Raw genomic sequence first — 26,697 nt, forward strand, 5'->3', positions numbered from 1 at the left:
CACACAAACAACTGTCAGTCCCCACACACGACAGCTCCTCTGGGCCACCAAGACGTGCACTTCTGTGCTCAATCAATCCTTGCCGGAATTCTTGACACCGCCTCGACATAATCTCCCTGCACATGCCCACAGAGAGGAAGCTTTATATGGAAAGGCGAGAGCTGCATGAAAACTGCCTGAAGCCGGTGTGACTCATCTGAGCAAGGGAGAGAAAGTTGGGAGAAGGAACTGGGCTGATTCTCTCAGAGATTTTTGAACATTTTGCCGATACAGACGTGAAATTAAATCATATTCAAGAAAACAACTCACGTCCGTATCTAATAAACAACATTTTTACAATTAAAACTATGAACCATGTGACATCATTTAAATATATAAAGAGCTGAAAACAATAATACCCATGCTTGTGCCACTACTGTGAATGTGTATTGGTGATTACTTTTCATGTGAAAGTGTAAGTAGACTGTCATGCATCATTGATGGCTTGTGCACGCAGTGTGGGAGTACTTAGCTCTATAGATTAGTTCAGATGAGACTAACAATGCAATTAGATCACTGCTGTATAATGTAATAAAGATGAGCTGCTGTATCTGGAAATTTAAAAAGGCAGTTTGGAGACTTTTTGGATTATCAGACAACCTCTTTTCCCCTGTTATTTTTCTGTTGAGAGCCTGTATAGATTTATTTGGCCTTGGTGGAGGTATGGGGTCTGAGTGCTATTCTAGTTTTGACCTTTTAAATGCATAGTTTTTAATTACCCCCACCAAGGCTGTTGTGTTTTCATCTGCCTGTCTGTCTGTCTGCCTGTCACCAAGATTGAGCAACACTACAGGACAGATGACAATAAGATTTGGATACAGTGTGGGTCAGGAAAGAACACATTACACATTACATTGTGTGGATCCATTTTTTCACTTTCGTGAACATTTGTCTTTTGCAACACTTTCATGGATCTTGATGAAAAAGAATCAGGCATGTTTAGGGGACTGATATTCACCAGTGTTTGACATTTGCTGCAGATTCTTTGTCTTGACTTCTTCACTTGACCTTTTATTTCAATAATGGCAACTGGCTTTGTTGACCTTCTCAGTTACAAAAAGATTCACAATTATTGACAAATTTCTGTGATATTACAGAAATGTTATTGTGTGCGCCACCTTGAAAATGAGGCCTGGTATTATACGCAGTGTAAGTTAACCACTTTATTATCTTGGCCTCGCACACACATCTGTGTGACTGTTTTCACTCACCAGTCTCATAAATATGACCAGTTGTTCTTGTTGGAACCAGTCAAACAGGACCCACATAGTGTGAGACGTCATCAACCTCCCGCTGCCCCTTATCAACCCCTTTGATGCTTGACACTGATGGAAAATGCAGGAATATAGTATGTACTGTTGTGTATACACACACACACACACAGGTACACATGTTGGTGCATGCATTTCACAGATGCACATACACGCACACACAAATCTCGTTTACCTGTTTAACAGATTGGTTTGAAACACATATAACTAAAGCATTTGTGTGTGACAGCCTGTTGTTAACACGGCACTGACCTGGATGGCAACAACGTGGAGCTAATTGCTTAAAAGTTGTCAGCTTTCCCAGACAATTACCATCAAATCCCTCAATCTCATCCTCTCATCCCCATTTTTCCCACTTCATCCTAATCCCCCAGACCACCACTAAAATGGTTCATTCCCAAGGTTGGATATGGGCATTGCTCTATGTCTCCTCTGTCTATCCTCTTTGTCTCTCACACACAGCAAGGAAAGTTAAAATCAGTATCTTTTTCATGATTGACTGGAAGACTTCAGCTAAAGTCTCTGCTGCACAGGAACAGAAGAGAAAGGAAAAGATGGCTGCAGTGTGCGCTTTTAGGCAGTACAGTGGTTTGGGCTGTGAGGTGAATGGGTGGGACATTCAGAGGCTGCTTGGGTGACGTTCTCCATATAAATACTGGCAGTGCGTGGAGGCACATAAAGACCCTGTGGTTGACTTGCTAGGAGCTGAGGACGGCGTTTCACCATGCAGAGGATTCCCTTCAGAATTGAACTGTGAGGGGTAAATCCTGGAGAATTAAACATACCGTGCCATACATGCGCCGCTGGTGATGGAGATTTAATCGTGCTGTCATCAAGAAAATGCGTCAACATGAAAAGTTAAGTCTGAGCTGGATTCTGAGGTGACAGGAGCGACGCAGTTTGATTTTAACCTCACGCAACGTGTGAATACTTCAGGAGACGCGCATCACAGCAGCGCATAGCGGAGAGGAAAAGGCGCACGGGAGCGCACAGGTAGGTGGCATCCCATCAAAGAATCTCACAGCATTAACGAGGAAAGAAATGTGTTTATCAAATAATATTGAATCTCCTGATGTGTTGGATAAAGATGTGGGCGTGAAATATTTAAAATGTATTTGTCATCATATTTATTTTTGTGTTTTTTTCCCCAACAGAGGATGCGTGGGTCTACGCTTACAGTTGTATGTATTAACCTCACATTTAATGACCCGGGCATTATTTAATTGGTTCCCAGGTCTGTGGGCTATAGCTGTTATCGTTTGTTAGAGAAAAATGTCAAGCCCGATGCAGTTTGAAGGGGACTCGGAGTGTTTGTTTTCCCAACAACACGCTGCGGGCTGCGCGTCACTCCCGTGTTTTGGAGCGCGGTTCAGTGAATTTGCGCGTCACACCGTTTATTTGTGCAACACGTTTGCTCAGCCTCGGGTTGCAATGTCTGACACCTGACAGTTATATGATTGTCATGATTATTTCAGGTCGACCACAAGGTGAGGACGTGCGCTGCCCCCCCCTTCTTAAAACACTTAAGGATTTTTTTTTAAAGTTTGCCTGAAAACGTATATCTTTTTTCATTTTAGCTTGAACTGCAGAAAGTAATTACACTTCAATGAAAAGATCAAATCCCATCCTCAAACTATTTTCCAAACCTGCAGGCCGTCAAATACACGGGTGAATGCTAACCTTTATTTTTATTACAATAAACAAGTAAGGAAATGATTTGGAAAAATCTAAATGGGGGCCAAAGGACACAGATCCAGGCGCACGAAAGTCACCTCGACCAAAGTTGACAATTCATTTGTTGTTGCAAAGTCTTTGTGTTACTCTTCACTTCCTGTTGAATCTTTACGCACAGTGTGGCAAAACTTCTTCTTTCAACAGAAGCTTCTCCGTAGAACTCTGCTCTCAGTCTCCACCACACATGGACCCGACTTGGAAACAAATGATAAGAGTAATTCACAACATTTGAACCCCAGTGAAGAACTTGTCTCCACTTGTATACAGACAGGATTTACAAAGTCATTAACCTTTGCGAAATACGTCTTGTCCCCATGTACATTTGCCTGCACTGCACTCCAGCACTCCGAGGGTTTTGTTCCCTCCGTTTAGGAAATCTAATTCAATGACAGAGAACATATTTGAGACCTGCTCAACTAATGTCTTCTTCTAAAGTGCTACTTCCTATTAAGAGATATTAATGTTGACCCCTTGCCCAGACAGTTCAATGGAACAGTTTTCTTCTCTCCTGGTAAAAATGGCCATCGTGCCAAGAGCGGCCATGTGTCAGTGGGTAGGGTGAAATTCTCTGTCGCAGAAATGTACAGAACAGTAGAGCATCTCTTCAGTTATTGGTTGTTGAAATGTATCCCACATAATAATTGTAGTTTGTATCTGTCTTTTCTCTTGTAAGCTACTTCTTACTGTAATCAAAGCGGACATCAGCACTCCCTCCTTCAACATGGACGGTTTCAACTGGACGTCGACATCTGAGAACATCACGAGGACCTCCTCCAAGATCTACCCCAACTACACCAACAACAATTCCTCAGAGGCGCCTGCGCCAATGCCCTTCAACGTGGTCACCGCTGTCATCTACACCATCGTCTTCATCGTGGGTTTTCTGGGTAACACGCTGGTCATCTATGTGGTGGTCCGCTACGCCAAGATGAAAACTGTAACAAACATGTACATCCTCAATTTAGCCTTGGCGGACGAACTCTACATCTTGGGAATTCCCTTCCTTGGCACTAATAGTGTACTTTCCTATTGGCCATACGGGGATTTCTTCTGCAAGGTGTGCATGACTGCTGACGCCATGAGCCAGTTTAGCTCCACCTTTTGCCTAACGGTAATGAGCATTGATCGCTATCTGGCCGTGGTTTATCCTATTCGCAGCTCCAAATGGCGGAAGCCACAGGTGGCCAAGGTATTCAATGGCATGGTGTGGGTTGTGTCCTTCCTGATCGTGCTGCCAGTCACTATTTACTCGGATGTACAGGATAATTTTTACACCTGCAACGTGACCTGGCCTGATCCAAATGATTTGTGGTCCATTGTCTTCATCCTCTACACATCCATCCTGGGCTTCTTTTGTCCACTCTTTGTCATCAGCCTCTGCTACCTGATCATTGTCATCAAGGTAATTGGTCAGATAAACCAGGACTCCTGCTTTTGATTGTGTCAATTGAAAATGTTATATGTTTCCAGCGAGGTTCTGCTCTCATGATCTCACAAAGCCTTTCCAATCCACCATCTGTGTTTCAGGTGAGGTCTGCCGGTGTGCGTGCAGGCCTGACTAAGCGGCGGAGGTCGGAGCGCAAGGTGACGCGTATGGTGGTGATCATCGTGTTGGTGTTTGTTCTTTGCTGGCTGCCCTTCTTTACTGCCAATCTTGTCAACCTGGTTTATATCATCCCTGAGAGCAATTCCACCGTCACAGTCTACTTCTTCCTGGTCATCCTCACCTATGTCAACTCCTGCGCCAATCCAATCCTCTACGGCTTCCTCTCCGACAACTTCAAGCAGAGCTTCCAGAAAGTGCTCTGCTTCTACAAACCAAATGGCGTCAGCACCACGGACCAGATGAGAAGCAGACAGGCCGCACCCAAGGTAAACCACAATGTTTTTTTAAATCAAATAAAATCAATAAAAATATAGAAAATGGAAAAATAGAAAATTAATAAATTGGAAAGTTTAAAGTTTTATATTTCTATACACTGATAGAGGTATCCGAGCATCCAGCTCAACTTATTTCTGATTGGCAGGCATCCAATACTGAACGCTAAGTTGTTCATACTAAAGCTCAACTAAAGTGTGCCCTACAATGTCTGTGTGTGTTTCCTCAGTCTGTCCAGATGGAGGTTGTTGACAGCCTTGACAAGGAGCCTTTCACCTCAACAACAGCAGTGGATGGTCAGTGAACGCTGCGACCCGCCATGTAACGGTGTGGTAACTACCACATGGAGCTCAGACAGTTTACCCCTGGATACTTTATTATTCTGTACGTCCAGTCTTTAATGCTGATCCCTCCTCTCTGACTGGGACATTTCTTAAAAAGGACCAGAGGAGAAACCCTGGAGAGAAAACGTCTTACAGCGTTCATCACTAAGCATTTTTGTTTGTACTCTATGGGCCTGATCTACTAAGATCCCAAATAAAAAGTGCTAAATTGCGTGTGAATTACAACAGATTTCACGTTTTGTTGATGGCCGTTTTGCAGGTGATCTACTAACAATAATTGCATAACAGGTGCAAACATGGTTAATATTTAAATAAGTGTTTTGCGTGTGTTACTGGTTTCCACCATGGACGTTTAAGGAGAGCAGAGTGACCGCAAGCGCAAAGCGAAATTTAATGCCATGGAATTGGAGGTGTTAGTGGAAGAGGCAAACAAACATGTTGTTGAGCTACAGCAAAGTAATATTAACAACGCTGTGCTGATTAGCACCTACCTTTCAAATGTACTAAATATAGACGCAGTCACAATCCCCGCAGTTATTTTCCGGCTTTGTAAATCACATTGCGTGGGCTAAATTAAACTATTTGCATCTACGCCTCCCAATATTTTGTGCACTCGGGAAGAAATGCCCGATATTGCATATTCATTAAGGCAAACATACTAAATGGACAGCGCGTGTTATTCTGCACCGTTAGTAGATCCGCTTGCATGTTTTTTTGCGGGTGAAATCAAGGTTTGCACACGTTTTTCCACGTGCAAACCTTTAGTAGATCAGGCCCTATGTGTTTGTATTGTTACTATATTGACTGCATTGTAGGCCTCAAAGTTTCTGTATTGATGTATGCTCTCAAAAGTCATGAAATCCTGTACATTCTCAAAAAGCATTAGGTATAACCAGACTTTTATTGTGAAACAGGCATTCATTCATTTTTGTATTTGATCATACTTTAGTGAGAGTTCCTGTTGTCTGATCTGCTTTGATTGGAGAATGTACAGTATTTCATTTGACCTCCTACAGCCAGAGAGATAACTGTTCTGCAGGTTATTGTAAAGCTGGTTGAAATGTATTGATTGTCATAACAAATGTTTTTTTGCTGGTTGTGTCTGTTGGTAATATCTCCTGCTCCCTCACATTGCTGACCACTGTCATTGGCGGAGTGATCGTTTTCCATCCTCTGCAACATGTCATGTCCTCACTCACCGTTTATCTGGGCCTGACTGGACTGTTGAGGCTGACATTTGATGCCCACATCATTGGGAATGTGCTGGACAACACTGTTGCGTCTCCATTGTTGTAACTTGAGCCAAGAAAAGACCAGGTCCACAATGTTTATGGTAAATTTGAGGTCATTCGAAAAGCTGGAAATAGGGATACGAGGTATTTCTGTTTGAAACACTGTGTATTTTAAAATGATAATTTTGAACAGACTGCGGATTCATGATGCTCTTACATAACTAAAAATGTTAACATAGTTATGTGATTATGATCTTTTATTGTGCATTCATCTCGTATTGTTGCTGTGATTTATGAACATTATGTCAGGTTTATGTTTCAGATTGAGCCACTTTATCAATATTTCCAGTTGAAACAGAACGTTGGCAGCTTTACACTTGAATGTCGTTGTCTCTGTCCTGTTTTTCAGATTTTTAGCTAATGTCTTAGTTTGATTTTGCAGTAAATGTTTTGTGCAACATTCATCAGACGGAGGAAGAAGATGAAGAAGTGTATTTTTTTTCCCAATGAGCAGGCAACTGGTAAAAATGTGGATTTATTTCGTGTTATGACTCTAGGACTTAGACTTACCACCGAAATAAAACATTTACAATCAGAAAATCTGTTGCGAGCACAGAATAGAGAGACGGTTTCCAGTTTCCATGTGAGCTAACTTTTATTCGTTGTTGGTGGTGGGGTTTTGTTTGTTTGTTTGTTTTCCCCCAGAATAATGATCTAGCAATGTTAATAAATGTAACAGTGTCATTAAACAGTTTATATTGTGCATGTTGTCCAAAGTATAGTAAATATACGTACACACCTTGTTTTAAATTGGTTCCCATCTTTAAGTTTGCTGTTCAGACAGATTTGGAATACAAATATTATAATAAAAATGGTAAATAAAACAAATGTGTTGTTTATTTTAATTGGAAATTTAAAACCTCTTTATCAAAATTGCTTATTCAGCATCCTCAAAGCTTTAGATACTTTGAACTTGTTAAAATGCCTAAAAATGGGGTAAATATTTGTCCATAGACCTTCCACCATTGCTGGCTCTTGTTTCCATTTCTCTCATTCTGATATCACATACAGTATAAATGAAACAGCTATGCAAATCTATTCATAATATACTCCTCTTACTGCATTATCATTATCTGAAAACAAATACATCCTAAAGGGAAATTCTGGGAGAGATTCAAGGAAACAAGGGGTTTTGCAAACCAACGTGTTGTGTGCAAACCTGAAGCCTCCAAATAAACTTCATTTTTACGTAAGTCTTTTCAAAGAACTGCCTGTTCAAGTGCAGAAAGCAGACGCCTGTGTGAGAGACTGCATAGAGATCCGCATCCTCAGCCAATGTAACCTTTGTCATTGAGGGTCAAGGAACATGTATAACCATAGTATTTATAAATTGGTCACACATAACACCGTGTTGTCATCACATGGAGAGGTAAGAAAGGTTCGCATGACAGAAAGCCAGCACTAATTTCAGACAGGCTTTTTTTCCCCCTGTGGCCAAAGTGTCTGAAGCAGCCATAATGAATTTAGGTCAAATGCACATTTTGAGACATATTGTGCAGTTATGTGTTGCAGTCACTAAACCGGTAAGAGGACAGATTCCATTGTTGTTTCGATGGAAATATGTTATGTCACATAGATAATTGACTGGATGTGATTCAATAAATCTAAGGTTGTAATTGAGGTTTTTCCTTTTCTGCTGCTCTAATCTCTCTGTTCCTCAGAAACTCAGCTGTGTGTCTTCTCCTTGTTCTCCCTCCATCACCCATTCTGTGTTTTCCCTCTCAGCCCTTATTCCACGTGTATTTACAGACAACCTGTTTCCATGGCAGGCTGTGGGGGTAGAAACACACTCTGGGTCTTCTGTGGCCTCTGGTTACCACTGTGTTAGTGGTCATTCTGCTTTTGCTCCATGTGTCTCGATGTCAAGTGAAATAACTGGTATTTTAAATCAATTCATGCAATGCACTGGCTGTGTTCTGGCCTCAGTATCACCTCCAGGAAATCACTCTGACTTGTTTGAAGTGGAAGATAATATTGAGTGTAAGAGAGACATGAGACATAATGATAAATAATAATAACACTTTATGTAAACAAGGTTACAAAGTGCTTTACAAAATACACAGGAATAAAACAAAAGAGAGCAAAACAACACAAAACAAAAAATAAGAAACATGACTAAAAGACATAATAATAATAACAATCATAATAATATTATGAAGAAGAAGAAGAAGAAGACAAAGACAAAGACAAAGACAAAGACAAAGATAAGAAACATATCTAAGAGAAAATATTAAAAAACAAACTGCATCCATTAAAACAGTTAAAAATCTGGTATTAAAAGGATTTCTTAAAATTAAGCAATGATTTTACAGCAGGTAAATAGTTCTAGAGCCGCGGCTTATAGTCACTTAAAGTTATAAGTGAGACACAAGGAAAGTCATAACACCTGTAACACACTATCGGTTATTCTGCATTTTCCCGAAGTGTCCCTGGGAAAGATACTAAACTCTAAATTGTTACTGAACGCTGTGCTGGCATTGGTTAGTGATGTGTGATAGAGAAAGTGCTGCACACAAACAAGCTGTATGAATGTTTGTGTGAATGGCTTGAGTGGTGAAACTGTTCTTTGAGTGGTGAGACTAGAAAAGCGCGACATAAACACAAACCATTTACATGAACTGAGAAAATGGGTTTGTCCCAAAATATATACGACTGGTGGAGTGTGTGACCCACAAGTTGTGTTTGTTGACACTGGGAATTCAGTGAGATCGAGGTGAGGTCAGCGAGACACACAAGCGGAGCAGAGAGAGGATTATAATCTCTCACCAAATAAACCACGTGTCATTTAGCGAGGTGGTGAAGAAAGGAATTCAAGCATTTATTTTGGTGGCGCTAAACTGACCTGCAGAGCTTTGTCTACGATTTGTCATCAGCCTGCTGCGGACGCTGTGTGTGTCCTGTGTGTTTGCTGACTTATGGAATCGTTCAGCTGAAGCTTTGACAGCTTCAACAAAGTCTTAACTTGGATTTTCTCCTGGGGATTCCCCCCCTGATGGCAGCCGCCGTCTTCTTAAATATAAACACAGAGAAACTGAGACCAACACCTTCGCTGTTAATCAAGCAGTGTCAGTGGGTGGCAGAGCAACATGCTGACAAACGGCCGACAACCCCCCCGCCATCACTTTCCCAAAGCAGCAAAAGGTCATAGTATCATCAACATCTGCAGGCATTCGTAACCTCGCGGGTTAAAGCGTTGTCCTCAATCAGAGGCAGCAGTTCATCTACGCTGCTGAATACAATCTGCGCTGTACTGCTGAAAATGATCCTTCCCGTCTCCACCTGCCTGAAAACTGATGTACGAAATGGAAAAGTCATCAAGATGAGACCATTTATCAGCGAGTGGGTGAAAATAAATCACGACACCAGAGCAGACAAACACTGATCTGCTTGTGTGTGTGTTCCCCAGAGGAGCTAATAGAGGAAATGATGCTCTGGACCAGTGGAGCCAGTGACTGTGGACAGGAAGCTCTGTGGGATGCCACAATGATAATAAATGGTATCAAATAATAAAGACATGCTGTTGGATCTAACTGGATTTGCACTGGCCCTTTTGGTAAGATGGACATAACCTGTAAGCTGCATCTATTGTGGGGCAAATTTCAGTGTATTTTGTCATCGACTGCCACAAAATAAACCATTTATATTAGCATACATTGCAACAAAGAGGGAATCTAACAATGCTTTAGATTACAGCCTGCATGTAGTTACCCTGAAAGAATGAATGTGCACAGAGCTGTAAAAGGTCCAGATGGAGGAGTTGTATGGTCCAACACTACACACCGGGAGAAAACTTAAAACATGTGATTTACATCCGAGACACAAAGGGCACATCTAGGACGGATGAACTCTGCCCGCTGATGGCAGGTGTAGCTTTAAGGTAAAAAACAACTTAAGTGTTTAAAAGTTGGTGTGGCCGTGAAAACACACTACATTTTAACAGCCCCCATCAAAATTATAAAGAAATAATTTGTTCAGGGATGTTTGGGCTAATTTTCAAGTTAGCAACTGTGAGCTCACATCCATTCTGTGCAGGCCACAAGACGGCTGGGAGAGCAGCATCATTGCCTGAAGTGGCTCACATCCGTGAAACATCCAGATTCTTTCTCAGTGGGTAATAATCCATACCCTGTTACAATAGGGATCTAGTAGATAACAAATAACTACAACATAACCCCTAATATTCCATCACTTCACATCTTGTTCCCCCAGTACCTACATATAAGTATTTGTATACTTCACCGGTGCTGTGTTAACAGTAGATTTGCTGAGCTTGTTTTGCTTGTTTCAGTGTCTGCCAGGTAACGAAAGGTGATGAGCTCCGTAAACACCTCATGTTCGTCTCCGTATCACAAACAAGACAGTTTTCTTCCAAAGGGTTTTATTCACATTGAGACAGGCAACACATGGATTCTCATTCTGTTGTGTAACTGAAGCTCAACATCATTATATACATTACTGAGCAGAGTCAAATCCACAAAGTAATTATGTTACATTTGAACTTCCTTAAAGTCATTAATATTGTATTCATGTCTGTTACTACTAACAGCAAGATATGAAAGCTCACCATGGATTTTCGACTAAATTGGTTCATGTGGTGAAATTCCCAAATGCACATCATCTTTAAAACTGCACTGCTGACCTCTTGTGGTCCACGTCAGCACTTTCTGAGTTTCTCATCCACGGACTTTTAAAGATGTTCGACATGGCCGCTCCCCTTAAGAGACCCTGAAAAAAGTGAACAGACAGTGAAAACTGTTTATTAGTGATAACTTAGAATGAGCAAAGCATAAGAGGAAACCAATCCTTTGTTCCACACAAAGGATAAAAGCAGCAAAATAAAATAAAATAAGGATGCTTGTTGGACGCCGGCCTTCCAGCAGGGAGACACATCATACCAGCTTGTCTGGACACCGACTGAAACAGACGACACAATTATAAACCTCCTGAGGACACTGATCAAATTCAGGTAGTTATCTAAAAAGGTGACTGAGTCAATAAGTATATATTGATACCACAAGGTGGATTGTTGTAGGAACGGATGAATGAATGGATGGATGTTGAATAAATGGATGATGTCTGGATAATAAACAACAGATTAACCCATGACCATGTGTGTCATTACAAAAAATAAAACGAAGAAATATACCTAACATTACTCATGCATCTATTAAGACAACAAATGCACCAGAAACTAATTCATTTCATGCATCACCAAACACTAGGGGCTAATGGACATCAAAAACATAAGTAAGTTAGGGTGCAGAATACATAATCATAATAAAAAGAATAGAAAATTAATTCTCAAACAATTGACACAATCAAACTACTTACTGGTGCATGGCCACATGGATTTGGCTGGACACACCCAGGCCTTAAATAACTTCCCCCTTCAAAACACCTCCCCTTGCACAGAAAGGTTAATCGCTCCTCCTGACCTCAGCTTCACTCTCGTTTGAGATTCTTTAAAGGTTCAGTGTGTAAATTTAGTGACATCTAGTGGTGAAGTTGCATGTTGCAGCTGAATAGCCCTCACCTCACCCTCCCCTTCCAATCATGAAGGAGAATTTGTGGAAGCCTTCAGTTGTTATAAAAACTCAAAAGGTGTTTAGTTTGTCCTGTTTGGGCTACTGTAAAAAACATGGCGGCCTCCTTAGAGAGGACCCGCTCCCGATGTAAATATAAAGTATTTAAATATAAAGGGCCCATTCGAGGGTAAAGAAAACAACAATTCTTACGATTGAGGTGATTACACACTATGATCATCTTGTGATCCACAAAAATAAACACTTTGAACTTTCCATCTAATGTCAGCTGATAAAAACATATCTGAAGTAACTAATTCATAGTTCTACTCCCTGGGAAAGTCAAATTACTTCGATTTATTTATTATTATATATATTTAACTTTACTCTTAAATCTTCATATTCATTTTTGGACTTATGAGTCTCTCTTGTTTTAAACATATATTCACACATTCAGCTTACAGTTCTACTGTATAGAACAGGGACACTTATGCACTCTTCTGACATTAATTTATAAGACTTAAAACTTCATAAAATACTTACAGTTGGAAAATACGGTTTGGTCATTTACTTATACATTTTGCAAGGTTCATGGTAACTGTGGTGCCATCATCATTTTATACAAGGACTTTCTTCACTTACCAGTCTCCCACCACCCGGGGACACTGTTGCATCATTCTGAATCTTCCCTCTCTGCCCGGAACACTGCAGCTCCCCCTGAGAAACCAACAGGTAGCCTGGCTGCAGGTAGATGGTGCTGTTGGTGCACCGGGGCGCCAACTCCAGTAGGCTCTGAGTCAATGCGTATTTCCCCCCGATCAGTTGTTATGATAAACGTCGAGGGAGAGGTCATCTCCTCGACTTGAACACGTCTGCAGTAACATTGATGCTGAGGATCCCCTGCAGGCTGAGTGCGCGCTGCGACAGGATCAGTTTTGGAGTCGCCAGCGGTGCGCGTCAGTTTGGACCCAACACACACGAGCTGGTGGACCGGTTGCATCGTTTTTAAAGTTTTAACCCTGCTGCCTCTTTCAGCGCAGTGGGATTTATTCCTCTGGAGAACATTGAGAATTGAGGACTTTGTGTTTTTGCGTGTGCTGCTCTACTATGGGGGAGACCGTGCGTGCGTAATGGGCAGATATGTTTTCGCTCTGTGGAAGTTTAGCCGTGCGCCCGCTCCCCTAACCCAAACTCCCATCTTTGCGTTCTGATCATCATCCTCTGACTGAACTCTGCGGGAGGTTTAAAACGACATGGCCAGCGAGCGGAAACCGCGGCTTTGTGTCATGGCTAAAGGGGACAACGGGTATGGATTTCACTTGCATGGCGAGAAAGGGAAGAGCGGACAGTTCATCCGCAAAGTGGAGGCTGGCTCCCCCGCAGAAGCGGCGGGGATGCGCGCAGGGGACCGAGTGGTGGCAGTGAATGGAGTGAACGTGGAGAAAGAGACGCATCATCAGGTGAGTAGATGTTTTTTGTGCCACAGGACGCATGTGCAAGCTGGGGGGACATCAACAGGTCACACGGGGCTGGAGGGTGCATCTATGGGACGACCACCCTCCTCCAGCTCTGAGGAGCCACTAGTCAAGTTATCAACTGTTGTGAAACTCTCAACACACACACACACACACACACACACACACACACACACACACACACACACACACACACACACACACACACACACACACACACACACACACACACAGAGCTACGTGTTGCTATGATTGAGCAGGTATGTACTGAATCTGATAAAGAGCTTCAGGTAGCACTGACAGCACTGTCTGCTTTTGGATGATATCAGTGTCATAGTGTGTTGTTCCACATATTCACTCCTCTCATCTGGTGACAATCAGCAGGCCACACTTGTATGTTTACATATTCAATCCTGCAAATGTCTTGAAATATGTATAAAAATAAGACACAGAAAGTCTCCCTGAGAATTAAATGATGGTCATATCCTGTTTCACTGGGGTCTGGTCTGCAGGCTCAGATAATCATTTCACTTGCAGAGGCAGATCAGCACCAACATGTCCTGTCCAGGTTTCTCTGTAACTTGTATGTCTGATGCTCTCACAGTTTTTACTTACAACACATTTATAATAAGTAGTGTGTAGAGATGTTCCGATACAATTATTCCCTTCCCGATACGGATTCCGATACGTCATTAGACCGTCGTGAGACAGGTTAGTTTTACCCTACTTTGCATATTGGCCGAAACTGAGTAACAATCTGATATTTGAAAAAATAAAAAGAACCCAAATGAGTAAACCTACAGGAACACACAACAATTACTTCCTTTATATAGCTTGAAACTGAAGTCTTACATACATGTCAACGTTTACTGAAATATTGTCAAATCGCTGACATTTTAGCTAGCTCTGGCTAATGCTACACAGCCAGAAATCGCTTCCTCTTTGCCGCTCTCTAAAAACAGCACTCGCCAGTCGTAGTACAGCAACTGTTTTGGAGAGAGCAAAGAAGAAGTGATTTCTGGGCAAAGAAAGTTGCATTTTATCTTGGTAAAACACACAAAATCGTTCAAAGACATGGTATCTGATCGTCACATTTATGTACCTGCTGATGACACAGCATTTTTGTCAGTATCTGAGGCATTTCCGATGCTGGTATTGGTATTGGAACCTCTCTAATATTGTACATAACATTTACCCTACAACCAGTAAATTACAAAAAAACCTACCCTCCCATCCCTCAGGTGGTACAGTGGATCAAAGCCATAGCCAACGAGACCAGGTTACTAGTGGTGGACAATGAGACACACGAAAGTCTGCGGAGTCTGCGCCTCACGGCTACAGAGGAGATGGCTGTTGTCGGGACGGGCCCTTCGTCCTCTCCCCCGGTGTCCCCGTCCCCGTCTTCAGTCCCGTCCACCCCGGGCAAGAAGCGGGAGAACGGCTCGGTGTCCAAGCAGCCGCTCACGCTGAGCGGCCAGGTGCAGAAGCCCACCAGGAGGTCGCCATCGAAGGCAGCAAAGAAGGTAAGGTGTCCCTTCCCACTGAGGCGGGACATGTGGGATTAAGATTAATACGTGTAATCGTGTTGTTGAACTTTTATCTCATTATTCTCTTAACTGGGAATAGCGAACAGACAGCGAGTTGAAACTGAGGTGAGGTGCAGGTCATCGATGATAACGCCTCACTCTTCATACTACTCAACAAATAAGTAGCTTTGACCTGATGATACAAGGTTTCTCAGACAATCAGAGCATTCTTACATATTTGTCTACACCCAGACACAAGAGTTAAAATTACAAAACACGTTGAACAGTGAACAGATTGCTGATAGTGAGTCACCTCTTTGAAAGGATTCTCCTCTGCTCACACCGGCTTTCAACACAGACTTGTTTAACTTGCTTCTTTGCCAGTTTGAGATTAGATTAAGCAGATGTCATGTGAGTTTCCGTCCTGTTGTGTAGCCTTCCGTGCACATGTGGTGTGTGTCTGTTTACAAATGTGTGAGTATGTGTATGTGTGTCCCGAGGGAAGAACATGGCTGGCTGAAAGCGCTCCAGATGTTGTGTGTGGGGGTCAAAGAGGGCAACACAGGTCAGAGGGCAGAGCCCATCAGAGGTTAGGAAGCTGGACAACGCTGTGACTCTGCAGAACAGGAAATCCACAGAAATCTTAAAAATAAATAATAAATGGATAAAAACGTTTTTCTGAAAGCTTTTGTTTTATCAGTATTGCATTTATTGTGAAAGGGTTCTCAAGAGGGGATGTTTTTTTCCACATCTTCCTGTGTTTATTGTACTTATTGACACTGTTGGCTGCATAATGCTCAGTGGGCATTTGATACACTTTTGTTTTCATTCTCTTTTAAATTCCCAGTTTGGTTTTACCTCCTCGAGGTGTTTCCGTCCGCCGCGTCTCTCCTGGAACGCAAAGATCCGATCGTCTTCAGTTTCACATGCGCAGTATCAGCGAGAGGCGGCCGCTCCATCTCTGCTTTCTGCATTTTACACAAACATGTGTTTTCACTTAGGTTTGTCCTGCCAATATGTGAGCGGCACTGTTGCTACAAGAGCAGTGACAGTTCAGACTGAAATGTGTGTGGATTTGTCTTTTTGACCCGTGGGGAGGAGGAATCCCGGTACTCGCTGAGGTCAGGCTGGCCCAGCTGAAGCTCAGGAAATGCTTCGAGGTCTCTTGTTTCTCTCTCAGACTTTAATGACTCTAATGAAAGAAAGGAAAGAAGGTTTAGCAGGATGAGCCAAACGGCATTAGCATTGCAAAATGAAAAAAGGACGGGGAAAGACTCTGTTACCTTCTGAGTCTGTAAAGGTTTGAATGTCTCTGCGTCCCCTCCCTCTGCGTCCTGCGTGCAGGAGGCAGGACATGACGTATATAAACACTGGCGTCGATCCCTCATCACCAAAACTCCCAAATCTCGTCTTTCCAAGTTGACATCTTCATCGGCACCTTCTACTTGTGTGGCTCCTCTTTTTCATCCGGAGATTTTTTTCGATTGTTATTAATCACGCAACTTGCTCGTGATGAAATCTCTCAACATCCGGCTGTATTCTCACATGGGCTCACCTGGACATAATCCAGAGTTTTTACGAGGCGAGCTGGCAGGAAAAACTCTCCTTGTCCGGGGCCTCTGACTCTGTGATTTGTGTTCTCACATACAGCCCCTGTGGATAATTTCAGGAGATTGTCTGGGGTTCAGTGCTCGTCTGAAAGCAGCTCCTGTGACTGTAAGATGATACAGTATATGATGTCTGAGTAATTACCACAACATAAGCAGAGGGGAAAACAGACTGATCAGAGATTTAAGTATGAATCACCAAGTGAAGAATCCAAGCTAAAAAGAACAAAACAACCTTTCACAGCTGTAAAGTTTGCACAGTTTGCAGGGAGATGTTTCATTTTTCTTTCTCTGATCTTTAAGAAAGTGCTGAGAGCTGCACATTTCTTCTCATAATTTATTTTTGAAGGGAGGGATAGGAGAAAAAAGACTAAAGGAAAGAGAGACAGAGCACAGACTCTTGGACAGAAAGAACCCAGGACCTTGAAGGTTTGTTGGAAGGTTTGATGATGGACGCTTGGCATTGCCTGTGCAACTGGGTTCATACTCTTTTATTTTGTCCTGCTTTCTTTGCCATTTTGTTTCCCTTTGAGGAGATTGTATCTGAATATTGAACGTTGCTATGCAAGGGGAGTGGCGAGTAAGAGATGTGAGACAAAGATATTGATGGTGAGAGGCACAGGTGCATGTGGGTGTTCTGACACAGGGGGAGGTTAGATGTATGCTAATACACCACTCATGGAGGCAGTTAAAGTACTTTTTAAAACCCTTAGCAGCTGGTTTCATTCTGCATCAAAATTTAAACCCCTCAGACGTGATACACATATTTTTACATTCAGAGGGACTTGCACTTCGCAGAGGTGCAATTTACTGTGATGTCCATCATTAGTGAACGTTCATAAATCCACAGAGAGATCACAGATGGAAAAGACACCAGAACTTGCCTGTGTATTATCATGTTTTTAAGTTTTCTTGCATACTGTACATGTAGTAGTGCCGATTACCAAACTGTAAATAAGTGTAGCCAAAGAAACTCAGTCTCAAGTCGCAGCCCAAAGCTAACAACCATATAGACTGTGTATAAAGATGACCAAAAGTGACGCCGAACCACCTTGATTTCCCCCTGGTGGCTGGCTATAGTGTAGATCACAAACCCCACCTCCTGCATGTTAGTGGACAGGACATGGACCACACTAAAAAGTCAAATAGATTTTTCTCAAAGATGATTTCTGTCATTTTAGGTATCTCTTATCACACGGATGTGTGTCCAAGTGCCTATAAGTTTTGTTTTTAATTGGTTATTTGATGCTATAAAAACAAAAAACATCATGATTGACATCTGAGACTGACTTTCGATTGGTGGAGCATGTGTCTTGGCGGGACAGCAGCTCCACAGAACAAACTGAAATGACGTCAAAAGTACAACATGGCGGCACCCGTGTCCGGGATATTTTAGTTTCATTTTTGCAAGGAGAGGAGGTTGAGATGTGTTTTCCATCTTTATGTACAGTTTGTGGTAACAACAACCAAACTCCACAGCTAACCCACTCTTTGGCAACACTATACTTCCTGTTTTCATCTCTCAAAACCACAAAATTATGGGAGCTGTAGTTCCAAACCTTGAGAACTACCCAAATTGAAGTAGTAGCCAGGGGGCCTTTGTTTTCTAAGTTTTGTTAAAAGAGGGGACCACAGTGTCAGACTGTGAAAATTCCTGCTTTAACATTAAAATGTCTTTTGTGGTTTAATATTCTAAATATAGCGGTGGAACCAGATGTCAAATTTGATGTTGTGTTTTTCCTCTCCGCTGCTCTCTGTGAAAGCAAAAGGAATCTTCTGCAGCTACAGTCTAAGGCCCCAGAGGACACACAACACAGACTCTACACGCACACATATACAGGCATGTACATCGACATGGTAGAAATCGTTTTTCCATCTATAATCACATTCGCTCAATGAATATCCCCACCAGAGGTTTTCTGTGTGTTTGTGTGCGTGTTCCCCAGGTTACATGACTCTGTCTGTATTTTCCCTCGGTTTTATGACCACTCGTCCGCCAGGTCTCCTTTTTTGCTGCATTCCTCTCATGTTTGCCTTCCACTAGATTTGTGACACAGCAGAAAGAGTCGAGGGGAGACCGATGACCCACAGACTCTGTGCTTCTGTATCTGTGTGCGTACTACTCCTGTCTTCACACAGTATACATACAGTAGGTTGTGTTGTGTCCCCTTCGTTGTCTGTTCTCTTGCTGCATCTCTAAACCAGCAAACTATAAACTATGACAAAAACAGGTCTTTTCTTCTTGTGTCTTCATTTGAATCATTAGAAATCCATATTCAGCCCCTAACAGGCCGTTACTGACCAGCCGTGAATAACCTTGTTTAAGCCTGGTAAGCAGAGGGACTTGTGTTTAGCTGAAACCTGCTGTGTAGTTAGCTGAGATTATTCAGTTGTCGTATCCTCATTAAGGCTGCCTTTACTTACGAAAAAAGATCCGTCCAATTTTCGAACCACGGAAACCGCCAGAGCCCAGATACTTCCATGCATCTTTCACGTTGCCATGGTTGTAAAGCAACTGGAGGGCAGCGTAAGGGCGAGAGTTTCTGATAACGCTCCCCTTAAGAAAAGAGAAAAAAGTGGCAGCATTGTAAATGGCAGTGGTCCAACTTACCTGCTCGCAAAGTCTCCTCAAAAAGTTCCTCATCATTGTTGAAATGTCTTCCTCGTGTCCTATGGTCGTCTCGCTTGAACTATTGACTACATCGACCCCCCCTCCATGATTTTCCGTGGCACTGCTTTTTTGTTGTCTTTTTACAGAAGGTTCCAGTAAACATACAGTAAATATGAGATGAACTGGGGGGGGACAGCATGTAAATCAGTGATCTTTCACTTTGCAAATAGTAAAGTGAAGTATTCATGTATTTTTAAATGGAAAGTCAGGGAAATTGAAGTGGAATTTATAAAACGAACCTGAACTAAACCCCATATTGTAAAAAAAAAAAGCATCTTGTCTTGTCTCAGTCCCACAAGAACAGAGGAAATTGCATCAAATTGAGGCACAAGCTCAGTTCGTCTAGACAATCTCTGTCTCTCAGACAATTTTCTGTTCTCTTTCTTGTTCAGTCATTTTGGTGACGGCACAATGGAAGCCTGCAGCGAGGTTTGATACTCAGGTGTTTCAGGGAGACAGGAAGAGACGTTTCAAGGACAAGAACATTGTGAATGGGGTATGAGATGTATCATCTTACCTTAACACACTGTCTTACACACACACACACACACACACACACACACACACACACACACACACACACACACACACACACACACACACACACACACACGCATCAGGGTGTGTTACGTGGGTGTGCCATTAAGACTTAAGTTCAAGATAAAGTGTCAGCTGTCACTTTCTTACCATAACCTTTTTTTAACTTGCAAACACAAACACTCACACACACATACATCAACATATAGTTAGAGTCACAATAACAACAGAGGCTTTAAAATAACAAAAAGGGTGGCATGCATAAATTGCAAATAAAAAATGAGAGACATACAGAGAAGGAGACATATGAGGGGTCGTCATTATTCCACAGCCACAGAGAGGCATGTTCCTGGCTTGTTTATGGAAGTTCTGGGGGCGATATAGTTTCTGGTATTTTCCCCGGTCTGAATTTTCCCTCTCGGTTGGTGGCGAGAGCCTCCACCACATGCACAAACACACAGTATTGTGGTCTTTTTGTCATTGTTCTTTCCAGTCCTGTTGCACTCCTGGTTTGTCACGCCAGGCTTGTTAGAAGGTACACCAGAAATCGTTGCTGTGGTAACGGCCCGCAGCAGAATTAGTTGTTGGTGGGAAATAAATACAAACAGCACACTTGTGCAAAAATAAAGGTTTGTAATGGTCAATATAGACAAAGAGAAAAGGGAGGAGATGTGGAAACTTGCTTATATATCTTAGGCAACAAGATGCATATTTAAGAATGTTTTTCTTCAGCCAAATTGAGATTGACTCTTGATAAAGTTCTTTCTATTGTGTAACTAAGGGTTGTATAAAAACACATTCCCTGGATAAGAATGTCCTGTCAACAGGATCGAGACGATGAAGGGACAGAGGGTAAAGGTGAAGATGTGTATGGGTAGGGTTGGTTGTAGAGTTGTGTGTTTGTGTTTGGATACACACACTCACACATCTGTTAAAACAATTTTAGAGAGAGGGGGATTGTGGATCTCTGTCTTTGCCAAGAATGTAGTGCAGCTTTGTGTGACATTTGAAAGTCCTTACGTCCAACATTATGTTTTCATCTGCGTTTGTGTTTGTTTGTCAGCTGGATTACGCAAAAACTACTGGACGGATTACCATGAGATTTGGTGGAAGGAACCCATTAAATTCTGGTGCGGATCTAGATCTTGTGGGAATTGGTGGCTCCCACAGCAAGTGTTAAAAAGACACTTTTCTAGCAGATATACATTACATAGGAATAGAAGGGAGGATTTTGATCACATTTCACATTTGGTCAGAAACTGAATCGGTAAAACGGATCTTGGGCCGGTGTAATAGGGCGGGGGTTAATTTGGCCTGTTACACCGGCATTGAAATTATTGCGGTCTTATAGATCTACTGTGCTGCTGGGTTGATATTTGAAGTATCATCCGCTGACATTGCTACAACTTTGTTTTCTACCAGAATCGGTTTTATTGACCAAGCATGTGACCACATACAAGAAATTTAACTCTGTCACATTCAACAAGAAACCACAAAGCTGAACAAAGTCTGGACAGACGTGGATGTAAACTGGGACCTGACTGGCCGGCGGAGGCAAATTCCTACTCACAAAAATGTAAATCTTCTCCACAAATATCTATTATTTCAGATTTATTTTTGCAGGTTTGCAAAGGTTGATTTACAACAACAAACATTAGCGTTATTTGTGAACATCACCGTACAAGCTCAGAGTCCTGTTGACCCTCATTCACATGTGTGCCGCAGGTGGTGAAACCTTAACAAACTCTGATTTCCATCTAAACAACAGCCGAGACTAAACAACACGGAGTAAAACAAGAATCCTGAGACAATCCTCTGATCTGTAAATACTTAGAAATAGTAGCAGTAGTATTTAGTAAATACATCTTGAGGCTTAGTTCATTTTAAAGTCTGTGGTATTTGAGTGGAAGTGATCTGCGTGAGACGTGAGAGGACAGCGTTTAAGGGTCAGGGCTTGAGGTCATGAGGTCAGGATTGAATAAACACAAATAGACAGAGCAACAGATGAGAGATGTTTGGTCGCAATGAACAGAAGTAAAATGAGAGGTGCTGTTGCAGTTGTGAGTGTGTGGCATTGAACATTGATTTCTTCTTTGATGCTTCCTGGGCATTTTATCATAAATAGACTCACAACTGAACCAAACAATGTTTTTCTTCTGACATGTGTCCCAGTTTTCCCCTGTGACGTGTTGTCAGGCGGTCAGAAAAACTGCTCTTGTTACTCGTTTATCAAATTGTCCTTTAGATTTATCAGGTTTTTCCTTTGTGTCACTGCAGCCAAATCATGATCATCCTCCGACCATTAGATTTAACAACACAAAATGAGATGATGGCTCAAGCAGCTCCCCGACTCTGGAAGAGTCACACCCCCTCTGTGCCCTGCTCCGTGGCTCAGTTTTCTCATTTGCCCCAGATAATAGGAAAAAGATGTTGCCTGTCAGCTCGAATGAAACAGAGCATTACACAGGAGTTGTCTGGAGGTAAAGTCAGCACTTGAGCCATGTGTGATCGTACGTGCATGTTTTCTGCCTGCCACCCGGGCAAATGTGAGGTTGTTTCTTGCAGCTTTGACAAAATGAGGCATTTGAGGTTTTGCACGATGCAGTACAGTAGCAGTGCAGTTCGATTGGGAGAGTGGAAGCATTGTCTCTTTTTGGTAAAAACCTTGATTTAACCTGGCATGCCAACTAGTCAAACTTCTCCTCTTTACTCAAAGTCAATATTTCTGCTTTTTTTTTACAGTCAAACTTGTCAGTGTAAGATCTCAGATGAAACATAACTTTAAATCAAAGTGACCTTACATTGGCAAGAGCAAGCGATTCAGATTCTTTTTTACTAACATCTGGAGATGGTGTTCAAGAACCCCCTCCCCCCTCCTTGGAATACCAACTGCGTTACATCAAGTTGTAGGGGTCCAGATTCAGTGTGTGTGTGTGTATGGAGGGGGGGGGGGGACCATTAACTGAATTCCTGAAGTAAAAACATGGCCTATAGGATGTGGACAAGTCATGAGTGGGAAAAGAGGGTGTGTGTGTGTGTTGTGGGTGTTAAGAAAAGGAAGAATTTTGTGATTTAGTTAGTAATATGAGAGGAATAAGCACAATCGAGTGTGTTGTGTCAAATGCGTGTGGGTGTGAGAGTGAGCACAGCTGTGTGTCTGCATCTGTTATCTCCCCACGCAGGGCTGATAATATATTCAAATGCTTGCCTCGTTAATCCAGGAGACACTGACCCTGCTGTCGGTCTTCAGATGCAGTTTGAATCAGTTTACCAACTAAAATAGTTCTTTGACCGCAGCAGGAAATGTCTTTGTCACTGTGTCATGGATTAAGTCACAGTGTTTACATCATTTGATATGATATAATAAAGAACCTCCCTTTTCCATTTCAAGTTTCAATCTGGTTTTCAAGCAAAGAATATTAGAGAGACTGTTCTCAGAGGCCAAAAATCTGCCCCCAGCTGGTGGTTTTGGTGTCTGCATTTACAAGAATTTGTTGACGAACATAAATTATTTCCTACCTCTTTGGTTTACTCTCCTTCTGAACTCTGGAGTACCTCAAGGCTCCATCCTAGGTCCGCCTGTATTTTATATCAATGAATTCTGTAAAACATTTCTATGCCTACATGCCTCCAGGGTCAAAGGTCAAGGTCCCAGTGACCTCATGTTCTTGAGAATGTGATACTGTATATCAGGAGCACCCTTAGGGAAATTCTGTTGATCTGGCAAAAACATTCACCTGGACACAATGATGAGCCTGCAAACGCAGGGCAGTAATTCTAGCTTTTTACTATTGTTCTTCAATTGTTTTTATTATCATCAAACCATAACTATAAAGAATATGAAGCTGCAACGTTCCTTTACTGAACCACAAATTGTGTCCGTAGCAATTAAAACACTTGACCCAAATCTTCTGAATTATTTATAGATCGCACTAGTTCTGTAAAGCTCCTCCTGGGTAAGAATGTGTGGGACCTGCCATTACTTTTAGTTTTTAATTTGCCTCGTACTCGTTCTCTCCAAATCCTTTTAAGAACATATTGAACCTGGTTTTGATGAGTTTCCAGAACTTTTAGATTCTGGGTCCATCCCATTGAATGATGTCTGCTTGGGAAATATTTACTCGCCCTGCTTCTTCTGCTCCTTTTTTCAATCTAATCTTTTAAATATGACTTGTTGTCGGAATATCAGTGGAGCGCAGGTCAGCTGTAGCCAGGCTGAGGATCAATCAATGTGCTGCCCACACAACAGCACCGGCAGCAAATATAAGAGAGAGAGAGAGAAAGCAAAACTACCTTAAGAAATTCTTCATTACTTCACCTCATCGTTGCTGATCATCAAGTCCTTGACAGCACTGAAGACAGCGTTGTACCTTGTGTGTTTCTACAGTGTGACAGTATCTGTTTAGCGAGCACAAGCAAATATCAGCCTTGCTGTCACAACTGTGCAGTTTCACAGGTTGACTGTATTTCTAATCCTGGCCACTCATCATGTTCTGTTCCTTCACATATTCAGTTTATATCTGCTCCCTGCTGCACCCACAGCTGTGAGCCAGCACACATTCCCACACACCGCTCACACACACTTTTAAAAAACACACACAGCCGATTGTTTCTGATGTCCCACTGGCCCTGCTCTGTTTCACTCAGCTCGCACGTCGGCATCTTGGATCAGTTTAATTGCGGGCCTCCTTCTCTCTGTGTGTGGGAGTGGAGTGGATGTAATGGGAGAGAGGCTTTGTATCCTTATGGATCGACTGGGAATTCTATAGATGCTTGAGTAGCACGAATGAGAGGAGAAGGTTTGGTTTATGTGTGTGAGGTGAGCGTAGTGTTTTTTGAGTCTGAGAGAGGATGCGTGTGGGGTAGCAGCAGACAGGAATCCCCTCTGATTGATTCATTATAGGCCTGGGCGATTTGACTTCAAATTAATACCACGATTATGTCAAACTTTTACCTCAATTACGATTAATGAATGATTATTTTATGCCACCAGCCAGCCACCCCCATGTGAAGATATCCATCACATGCTTAAATAAGCTCTTTTTAATCCATTATCGATTTTGTGTTGATCCATTTCCTGAGTAATCGGCTACTGTTTGAGCTTCAGTCACATCTTACACACACATATTTTTTAATACTCTAACACCCAGAGAAAAAACACACGCAAACCAATAAGCACCAGGGACGAGAAATATCTGCAACACACTGATAACAAGGGTGTGGACCAACTCACCCACACACACACACGTGTTAAATCCCCAGCATCAACTGCTGTCTCATCACACACATGAAAAACAGAGAATAACCCAAGAAGACAAACACACACACGTATAGCAACACATCACTACTGACTTTAGCAGCATGGCCAACCGCCCACACAATTTAATTTGGCATTTAAATGCAAACAAGCAGAAATGTTGCACTCTCTTCACTCCTGCTTCTGAAAACTACACGTGAACATGTTGTGAGGTCGTAACACGAGGCGCTCAAAGATAAGGGTGAAAAAACTCGGGCTGAAGGAAGACATGAAATAGCACGACGTGGCCGGTGGATGTGTGAAACGCAGAGCAAACTGGAGCTTGAGGAAGAACGAGGTGTAGAAAGATGTAGAAAATGTAAGAGAAACCACCTGTTGATCTGCGGCATTTTCCTCCCATAGTTTCACAAACACCCACATGATATGTTGACCCTGAAACTGAAACAGACACACTTGGATATATTGAGATGTCATTATGATGGAGGGAGCTGAAATCGATGAGGGGGGGGGAGTCTGTTGTGGTGTTGGTTAGTTCTCTAGATGTTGCGGTTTTTTTCTCTGTGCCTTTGATGCTTTTTCTTCTGCAGTGTCCACAAGATACTGTAGCATGAAAATGGTCCATGGAAACATGACATCAAGAAACACTACCCCAGTACCGTCGCTCCATCCCCTGATCACTACTGCGCAGACTCCGAATGCCAAGGATTGCAGCGTGCATGCGTATCTGCAATATTTTGGCTTAATTTGTGGGTAGTGAGAGGACGTGGAGACTTGTTGTCCATCTTTATATATTGTCTATTTTGAAAACTAGCTCATTTAAATAATGAGCCATCAGCTATGTATAATTCTTTATGTTTTTTAGCTCGTTTTGGAAATAACATTTTTCTGTTTTTTGGACTTATTTTGATGTACCATGCTGATCCTGAGAAGCACTTCTTTGTCTGCTCAGAAACAGCCTGAGCCACATCTGACCCGAGATCAGCCACAGCCAAGAAATGGCAGCAACATGGGGACATATTTGCTACAGTTTGATGAGATCAGCAGCTGAACCATCAGAGGACCACACTATAGGACTTTTGCACATCTTCTTCCCATTATAGTTTTGCAAAGTAGAGCATTCAATTCATGTGGACTGTTCTCCAGAGGGTATAGGGTAACATCTCAGGTCACTGAGCAGGGATGTTGAACTCCTTGAGGGAATTTAACTTTTAAACCCTCAAGAGACCCTCTTGACATTTGGATGTGTGGGGAATAGGTTGTGCAATGTCCGTTATAACAAAGGATGGAACATTTTTAAGCGAAATTTCAGTCTGGCCTCACTTAGGCTCGTTGCTTTAAATCACAAATATTGAATGATTGGAAGAAACGTAGTTGTTTCCCTTAACATATAGACTCATCTACTACATGGGTCTCATCTTGCTCTGTGCCTTTTATTCACGCGATAAGTCAAGATGAGAGCCATGATCTCATCTGTGCTCGGTGACAGCTCAGCCTGGAGCTACGACACCCTGAACAATATGTTTCCACTCATTGGAGATCTGCA

At 42.2% G+C, this 26,697-nt stretch overlaps 2 protein-coding genes across 5 annotated transcripts in view; both read left to right on the forward strand.

Annotated features, from left to right (window-relative positions):
• Positions 1–1,782: 1,782 nt before the first annotated feature.
• On the forward strand, positions 1,783–7,383 carry LOC118122780 (somatostatin receptor type 5). 3 transcript variants are annotated; one of them, XM_035179628.2, is made up of 4 exons: positions 1,783–2,303; positions 3,718–4,446; positions 4,572–4,916; positions 5,153–7,383. In XM_035179628.2, exons 2-4 carry the CDS (start codon positions 3,766–3,768, stop codon positions 5,225–5,227), a joined length of 1,101 nt encoding a protein of 366 aa, XP_035035519.1. In that variant the 5' UTR covers positions 1,783–2,303; positions 3,718–3,765; the 3' UTR covers positions 5,228–7,383. The 3 variants fall into 3 exon arrangements, with proteins under 3 accessions (XP_035035519.1, XP_047199669.1, XP_035035518.1); XM_047343713.1 differs by lacking the exon at positions 1,783–2,303 and adding an exon at positions 2,333–2,491; XM_035179627.2 differs by lacking the exon at positions 1,783–2,303 and adding an exon at positions 2,542–3,258.
• Positions 7,384–12,785: 5,402 nt separating this feature from the next.
• LOC118123380 (Na(+)/H(+) exchange regulatory cofactor NHE-RF2) overlaps positions 12,786–26,697 on the forward strand; it is a 30,054-nt gene continuing 16,142 nt past the window's right edge. Inside the window, exons 1-2 of one of the 2 annotated variants that reach the window (XM_035180736.2) lie at positions 12,786–13,541; positions 14,798–15,079. In XM_035180736.2, the coding sequence (XP_035036627.1) occupies positions 13,335–13,541; positions 14,798–15,079 (489 nt within the window). In that variant the 5' untranslated portion in view covers positions 12,786–13,334. The remainder of the gene's footprint in view (positions 13,542–14,797; positions 15,080–26,697) is intronic. The other variant, XM_035180735.2, reaches the window with a different exon arrangement.

Source organism: Hippoglossus stenolepis, chromosome 16 (genome assembly GCF_022539355.2).
Source record: "Hippoglossus stenolepis isolate QCI-W04-F060 chromosome 16, HSTE1.2, whole genome shotgun sequence".
In the NCBI taxonomy this organism is placed as follows: Eukaryota; Metazoa; Chordata; class Actinopteri; order Pleuronectiformes; family Pleuronectidae; genus Hippoglossus; species Hippoglossus stenolepis.